Source organism: Saccopteryx leptura, chromosome 3, assembly GCF_036850995.1.
Source record: "Saccopteryx leptura isolate mSacLep1 chromosome 3, mSacLep1_pri_phased_curated, whole genome shotgun sequence".
NCBI lineage: Eukaryota > Metazoa > Chordata > Mammalia > Chiroptera > Emballonuridae > Saccopteryx > Saccopteryx leptura.
The window spans coordinates 65,248,842-65,256,815 of record NC_089505.1 but is presented as its reverse complement, the minus strand read 5'-3'; the positions used below and the strand labels follow the sequence as shown (position 1 = coordinate 65,256,815).

The 7,974-nt window shown below is 50.2% G+C and overlaps 1 protein-coding gene across 1 annotated transcript; it reads left to right on the top strand.

Annotated features, from left to right (window-relative positions):
- Positions 1-5,653: 5,653 nt before the first annotated feature.
- Positions 5,654-7,971, top strand: TMEM160 (transmembrane protein 160). Its single transcript, XM_066371879.1, has 3 exons — positions 5,654-5,909; positions 6,955-7,047; positions 7,624-7,971. Exons 1-3 carry the CDS (start codon positions 5,702-5,704, stop codon positions 7,887-7,889), a joined length of 567 nt encoding a protein of 188 aa, XP_066227976.1. The 5' UTR covers positions 5,654-5,701; the 3' UTR covers positions 7,890-7,971.
- Positions 7,972-7,974: the final 3 nt, after the last annotated feature.

The window sequence follows — 7,974 nt, the reverse complement described above, 5'->3', positions numbered from 1 at the left end:
TTTTTAGTTTCAATGGAATGGCTTTGGACTGTACAGGCCCCCACCTATGATGGGTGGCCTTGTTGGCACCATGCAGTAAGTGGCTAGAGGTGGGCCTCCAATTAACTCCCTGGGCAGAGTGCTCAGGAAGACATTGTGAAGAACACCTTTGTAATTGTCATTTTTGGGATGTATGTAATGTATCTATTGTGAGGCGAGCAACCCTAAAGGGATGGAATGTGGGACAGCTGTGTTAGGCTGTGCACAGGGTTACCAGCTGCAAGCACATTGCCTGATTGGTGTGTGAGTGTGTGCCTGTGCCACGTGTGTATGGCCTATGTAAGGCTATGGGTGTTTGTGCTGAAGAGAGATGGTGATTGTGTTGGAATCCATGGGAGTCTGAAAAGACCAGAGTAATAGGCTTTATTGAAAGGAAGAAAGGAACCCTGCCGGGCACTTCTCCGGGGAGAAGAGCGCCGGTTACAGACTAGGGGCGAATTTTATAGCGTCTGGGAGATCCTGAGGGGGTACTGAGTCAAAAGTTCTGGTATGTTTCCTTTTACGGTTTTACGATTTCAGCTTTCTGGAATGCTCCTTCTTGGGCAATTGACCAGCTTTCTGGAATTCCTCTGTCTCAGGGGCGATAGCCCAGTAAGTAAGGGTGAGGTCTGACAGATAAGCGGAACATCAAGAGGACAGTTTGGAATTCCTGGTAAATTCACGTATCTATCAGATTGTGAATGGCAGATTGTCTGCCCACCACTGTGAGGGGCCATTCTTGCTGTTTGTGTGTTGGAGAAGAGGTTTCCCCTGCCTGTGTGCTTGTCTGCCATTGTGAGACTTATTCAATGAAATGGCCCAACACTTTCCAGCTCTGCAGTTTCTCTACTGTCTGCTCGAATCCAGTGTGGACCTGCCTGGCCTCGGCCACCGGCATTACAGGCATTATTTTCTATCTCATTTTGCAATTGCTTCCAGCTAGGATACAAATATATAATTGATTTTTGTATATTGATCTTGTATCCTGCAACCTTTCTAAATTTACTTAGTTTTATCTTTTTTTTTTTTAAGATGTTATTTATTTATTTTAGAGAGAGGAGAGAGAGAAAAGGTGGGTGGGAGGAGCGGGAAGCATCAACTCCTAGTAGTTGCTTCTTGTATGTGCCTTAACCATGTTATAGAGTACAGAACCCCAGATTCTGAAAGGCACTGTACCTCACTTCATTGAGTCCATGTAGAGACACCCAGTCCAGATAAATTTTGAAGAGTTTTATTAAAGGAGGAGATTTATTAATAGCTGGCCACACATGGCTGACACAGGGCATCAGGCCCAAATCGTGCAGTCCCCAAAAATAGTTCAGGGGCTGTTTATATACTTTTAATTATATATACATGGGAGTGGAAAAAACCTGAGATCACGGCATAAGTTTATACCTTGTGTTTAGAGATACATACATTACCTACATGCTTTCAGGAGGAGAGGGGTAGTTTCCATAGGGACAAATGCCTGTAAATGTTTCATCAGTATAAGAAAAGATTTTAATTTAATCTTTTTCTTCCTGTACCTGGCTAGCTACTCACCCTTCCCCCATAGGTATGTGGGAAGGTCAGAGAATCCAAGTCTCCTTCTTCTTCTGCATTTAAAACACAATGCCATCGGCCATATTGGTTTTATGCTAATCACACAAGTACAGAGAGGTCATCCACAAAACCTCTCTGTATGGGCCCTGGCCGGTTGGCTCAGCGGTGGAGCGTCGGCCTGGCATGCGGGGGACCCGGGTTCGATTCCCGGCCGGAGCACATAGGGGAGGCGCCCATTTGCTTCTCCGCCCCCCCCCCTTCCTCTCTGTCTCTCTCTTCCCCTCCTGCAGCCGAGGCTCCATTGGAGCAAGGATGGCCCAGGCGCTGGGGATGGCTCCTTGGCCTCTGCCCCGGGCGCTGGGGTGGCTCTGGTCGCGGCAGAGCGATTCCCCGGAGGGGCAGAGCATCGCCCCCTGGTGGGCGTGCCGGGTGGATCTGGGTCTGGCGCTGCTGGAGTCTGTCTGACTGTCTCTCCCCATTTCCAGCTTCGGAGAAAATGCAAAAAAAAAAACCTCTCTGTATGCCCAGCCGAAATCAACAAAATGTTTTTTAAACTTCATAAAATATTAATATTAATTCTGTAGCTTTTGGCACCTTACAACAACCAGGCAAGCCCAGGGTTTTGAACTGATGATTTCAGCATGCCAGGTTGATGCTTTACCCACTGAGTCACCACAGGTCAGGCTAAATTCACTTAGTTTTAGCAGTTATTTTGATTCCTTAGACTTTTCTACATAAACAATCACATAATGTGCAAATACTATTAGTCTTCTTCTGTTTACACTTTTTTTTTTCAGGGACAGAGAGAGAGTCAGAGAGAGGGATACATAGAGACAGAGATACAGGAATGAAGATAGATGAGAAGCATCAAACATCAGTTTTTTTGTTGTGACACCTTAGTTGTTCATTGATTGCTTTTCTCATATGTGCCTTGACCGCGGGCCTTCAGCAGACCGAGTAACCCCTTGCTCGAGCCAGTGACCTTGGGTCCAAGATGATGAGCTTTTTGCTCAAGTCAGACGAGTCCACGCTCAAGCTGGCGACCTTGGGGTCTCGAACCTGGGTCCTCTGCATCCCAGTCCAACGCTCTATCCACTGCGCCACTGCCTGGTCAGGCCTTCTGTCTAAACCAGTGGTAGTCAACCTGGTCCCTACTGCCCACTAGTGGGTGTTCCAGCTTTCATGGTGGGCGGTAGCAGAGCAACCAAATTATAAATAAAAGATAGATTTAACTAGAGTAAGTTGTTTTATAAAGATTTATTCTGCCAAACTTAGCGAAAATCCAACATAAAGTACTTGATAAATAATTATTATTATATGCTTTAATTTGCTGTAAGTCTGCTTTATAAATTTTATAAAGTAAAGCTACTTCCCTACTTTATAAATCACCATTACTGTGGAACCGGTGGGCAGTTAGAAAATTTTACTATTAACAGAGATATAAAAGTGGGCAGTAGGTATAAAAAGGTTGACTACCCGTGGACTCTAAACTTTATGCCTTTTATTTATTTTTCTTGCCTTCTTGCACTAGCTGGGACCGCTGATACAATGCTCATTAGAAGTATGAGAGCGGAAATCTGTGGGGAAAATGGCTGTGTTAGGCTTGCTTGTGGGTTTTCGGGCTGCAAGCTCTTCGACTGATGTGTGGGTGCGGGGCAGTGCCACGTGTGTATGGCCTTATAAGGCTATGGGTGCTTGCGCTCAGGGGGATTGCAGATGGCAGATTATGGATTGCATGCCTGCCACTGTGAGGGGCCATTTTTTTTTTTTTTTTTCATTTTTTCGAAGCTGGAAACGGGGAGGCAGTCAGACAGACTCCTGCATGAGCCCGACCGGGATCCACCCGGCATGTCCACCAGGGGGCGATGTTCTGCCCTCTGGGACGTCGCTCTGTTGCATCCAGAGCCATTCTAGGGCCTGAGGCAGAGGCCACAGAGCCATCCCCAGCGCCCGGGCCATCTTTGCTCCAATGGAGCCTCGGCTGCGGGAGGGGAAGAGAGAGACAGAGAGGAAGGAGAGGTGGAGGGGTGGAGAAGCAGATGGACGCCTCTCCTGTGTGCCCTGGCCGGGAATCAAACCTGGGACTCCCGCACGCCAGGCTGACGCTCTACTGCTGAGCCAACTGGCCAGGGATAACATTAACTTTTATTACCCCACTTCTCTGAGCCTCATTTTCCTCTATAAAAGAGAGAATGAATATTCTAATCCTTAACTCCTATGGTGACAATGAGGATTAAATGACATTATGCACATAATGTGCCCAGCACAATTCCTGGCATAGAGAAAGCCATTAGTGAATGTTTGCTATTATTATTACAAAGTCCCCTACCTGTAGGGTTGGGGGACATGGAGATGTCAAGTGAGAGATGGAGAGACAGGCTCCCCACGCACCCCCACCAGGATCCACCCGACACTGTCTGGAGCTGATGTTCTACCCAGCAGGGGCTGCTGCTCTGCTGCTCCAGAACTGAGCCATTTTAGCGCCTAAGGCGAGGCCATGGAAACATCCTCAGCACCCTGGGCCAACTTGCTCAATTGAGCCATGGCTGTGGGAGGGGAAGGGGGGGTGTGGAGAAACAGATGGTCACTTCTCCTGTGTGCCCTGACCAGGAATTGAACCGGAACTTCCACACCCTGGGCAGAGGCTCTAGTGCTGAGCCAACCTGTCAGGGCCAGGAATGTGAAAATTACCATAATGAAGAAAAACGAACTAAAATAAAGTTGGTTGGCCAGAAGGGGGAGCCCTCAAATAGTACCACTTGATGTCAACTACAGGAAGATACCTGAATTACAAAGAGAACACAACAGAAAAAATGTCAACAGGAAAGAATCATCAGTTATAGGCCCCAACAGAAAAAGATGTACAGGCCTGACCTGTGGTAGCGCAGTAGATAAAGCGTCAACCTGGAAATGCTGAGGTTGCCAGTTCAAAACCCTGGGCTTGCCTGGTCAACGCACATATGGGAGTTGATGCTTCCTGCTCCTCCCCCCTTCTCTCTCTCTCTCTCTCCTCTCTATAATGAATAAATAAAAATCTTTAAAAAAATAAAAAATAAATAAAATTGTTTAAAAAAAAGAAAAAATTTGGACATTAGAAAAAGATGTACATTGCATCTTCTCATCCTTTTTTCTCAAATAATGTTTCTCTCCTTTGTTGGATTTGCCTATGTTTTTTTCTATAGCTTGTTAGCCCCTAATTGCAATTCTTTTTGCTATTCTGAAATAAACCCATTTTTTTTTAAATTAAAAAAATGACTTATTCTTCAGATCAATAGAGGATATAGAAAGCTATGTGTGAAGCCAGAGTCAGAAGTTGGAGACTGAAATTTGCCGGTGGGATCTGGTCCTTCCAGACTCGGACATAGGCTTACACCTACAAGGGAACACTTGTTATTAGCAGGGAAATTTGGAAACAACCTAGGGCCTGAGATCACTTGTGTTACATCCTTATAACGCATCGGTATGAAACATTTAACTTGGTTCTATGGGACAGGGCATGGGAACTGGCTGGCTGGGGCATGAGGTGAGGATTACTTTTCATTAGACGCTTTTGTACCTCTTGCATCTGGTCTCAAGTTCAAAAGAAATATATTTTTTAAAAGTACGCTATGGAAAAATGATACCATCGGTCAATGTTTATGATTTATTGTTATGTGAAACAATGTATCGAAAAGTAATCTTATTTCACATCAGCATAAACAAAGGGACGGAAATACAACAAAATATACCTCATTGGTGGGATTTATGGTGAGTTTCACTTTCTTCTGGGCTCTTTGAGATTTTGTAAAGGTTCTATGTTGAATTTTGCTTTGTTTTTGTTTTTTGGTCATTGGAATTAAAGTTATTAACAAACCCTACAAATCCCGGCAGGTATCGCGCCTCAACCTCTGAAGACTGGCCTTCCCTGGGCACAGTGGCATCTGGGTATCGTAGTCCAGCAGTAGAAGCAAGGTGGGACACCTCGTACCCGCACAGATGACAGAGGAGGGAATCGCTGCAATTCTGACCAATGGGACGTGCGTAGTGGGTCTGAGTGGCGTGCACAAGGCCAATTGATGAGCCTCTAAGTGTGAGTGACCTGTATTTAAGCCTACAGGCGGCTTGTGAGGCAGGGCGGGGCGCGGTGGCTGTAGTGCGAACCATGGGAGGCGGCTGGTGGTGGGCTCGGGCTGCCCGCCTGGCCCGACTACGCTTCCGGGGGGCACTGCTGCCGCCTCCGCGGCCCCGGAGTGGGGGCGCCCGGGGGTCGTTCGCCCCCGGCCACGGCTCCCGCGCCGGGGCTTCGCCGCCCCCCGTGTCCGAGCTGGACCGCGCGGACGCCTGGCTCCTCAGGAAGGCGCATGAGACAGGTCTGGGGCTGGAGCGGGGGTCGGCCCGTCTGGCAGACAGGCTTCGGTATAGCCGAGTTGTCCGCGTGCGAGTGGGAGATGGGGGTGGGGCTTCCGCTGGAGACAGGGCTCGGGCTAGGAGGAAGAAGGGCTTCCGTATAGGCGCAGGGAAGTGCTGGCTGTAAGAGCGCAGTGTGCCCGCATAGGAGAAGGGCTTGCAGGTGGGACGGGTTAGTGGGGTGCAGTAGGGGTCAGAGAGGCCGGTCGGACTAGGATAGGCCGCCTGATGGAACTGCACTATCAGGAGGAGAGAGGCTTCCAAAGAGGACCAAGGGCAGGAAGTTGTCTACAAGGGGGGGTCCACGTTGTTAGTGGCCAGTTCCGATCGAAGGGACGACCACCTCTCCTAAGGCTGGAATGTGGATCCCCACAGAAAAAGAGGCTAGTTCCTGATTGGAAAAGGGGACAACCAATAGAAAAAAAACTATGGGCTGATTGGAGGGTGAGGTGATCCAGGCTGCAGGGGGCGGGGTCTCATGACAGGATTGGAGAGTCAGAAAGGGACGGGCCATCTAGATACAGGATGGTTGGTGTAGGGGTGCAGAGATTGTAACCCAACTAGCCCCTTAGCACCGCATCAGGAATTTGAATTGATGTGAGTGACATCAAGCATGGGGTAAGGGAACAGCTTGTTCCAGGAGGTCTGAGAGGGAAGTGAGAGGACAGTCCTTGGGGATTCATCACACACAAGGGGAAGAGATTGACCAAGATGACCGCTTGGGGCCTTCTTGTCCTCAGATTTAGGTCCCACAATTTTGGCCCTATATTATTCTCCAGAATCTGCAGACTGCATTGAATATTTGGTGTTGCAGAGTTTAGGGGAACGGAGTTCAGAGATGGAGACAAGATTGGGCTTTGGGGGGTGGGTTAGGTGAGGGGGCTGCCAGGACATGGGAATTTGGAGCAGGATGTGGTGGCGGGGTTACTGGAAGTTCCTGTTTGATCGTCTGGGCTGAGGGGCTTTGGGCTGATACTGATTCTCCCCCATCTTCCCCCTCCCTCCAAGCCTTCCTCTCCTGGTTTCGGAATGGCCTCCTGGCATCCGGCATTGGAGTCATCTCCTTCATGCAGAGTGACATGGGTCGGGAAGCTGCCTATGGTGAGTACAGATTTCCACTCTTGCCTCCACTGGGGGATATGGATGTTCACACACACACACACACACACACACACACACACGAGAATGGAGAGCCTCCACCATGAGTATAGAGTCCTTCTTGCCCCATCCCCCCCAACTGGGAGCCATCTCACCCTCACTTATGTTGACCTCCCACACACCCCACACCCTCACCTCGTGGGTACTGGACCCACCAGAGTCAGTGGCCCAGGGCATGGCTGTGGGTCTCCCTCTCCAGTCTGACTTCTCAGCAAAAATGAGGGTCCTAGTCCCAGGCCCTGCCCCTCCAACCCAATCTTTGCTCTCAGACCAGCCCCCCCCCCACCTCTTCTGACCTTGGACCCCACCTCCAAGTCCTTGACACCCCTGATACCTTCCAACGCCTGAACTGGCTCCGTGCTACCCTCGCCCCATCCCCACTCTAAGTCCCCTCAGTCCCCTGACCCCCGTCCCTCTCCAGGATCTGCCTCCCTGACCCTGAACCCTCTTGCCCCCTCCCCCGTCCCAGGACCCCAGGCCCTTCCTCCCATGGACCCTGTTCTTTACTCCTTCCCACAGGCTTCTTCCTGCTGGGCGGCCTGTGCGTAGTGTGGGGTGGAGCCTCCTACGTGGTGAGCCTGGCAGCACTGCGGGGGCCCATGCAGCTCTCGCTGGGGGGCGCGGCCGCAGGCGTGGGTGCTGTGCTGGCCGCTGGCCTGCTCTGGGCCTGTGCCGTCGGCCTCTACATGGGCCAGCTGGAGCTGGACGTGGAACTGGTGCCCGAGGATGATGGAACGGCTGCCGCAGAAGGCCCCGATGAAGCAGGCAGGCCACCGCCAGAGTGAGCAGCATGGCCGTGAGGAATGGCCGGCGGCTGGATGGCTTGGATCCAAGGACTGGGACATTAAAACCTGACCCTTCCCTTGCTGC

Excerpts from the sequence above, each read along its gene's own strand:
- TMEM160 (XM_066371879.1), top strand. The coding sequence starts at position 5,702 with ATGGGAGGCGGCTGGTGGTGGGCTCGGGCTGCCCGCCTGGCCCGACTA. Across the intron at positions 5,910-6,954 it reads CAGGAAGGCGCATGAGACAG|CCTTCCTCTCCTGGTTTCGG; the intron begins GTCTGGGGCTGG and ends CCTCCCTCCAAG. Across the intron at positions 7,048-7,623 it reads GGGTCGGGAAGCTGCCTATG|GCTTCTTCCTGCTGGGCGGC; the intron begins GTGAGTACAGAT and ends TCCTTCCCACAG.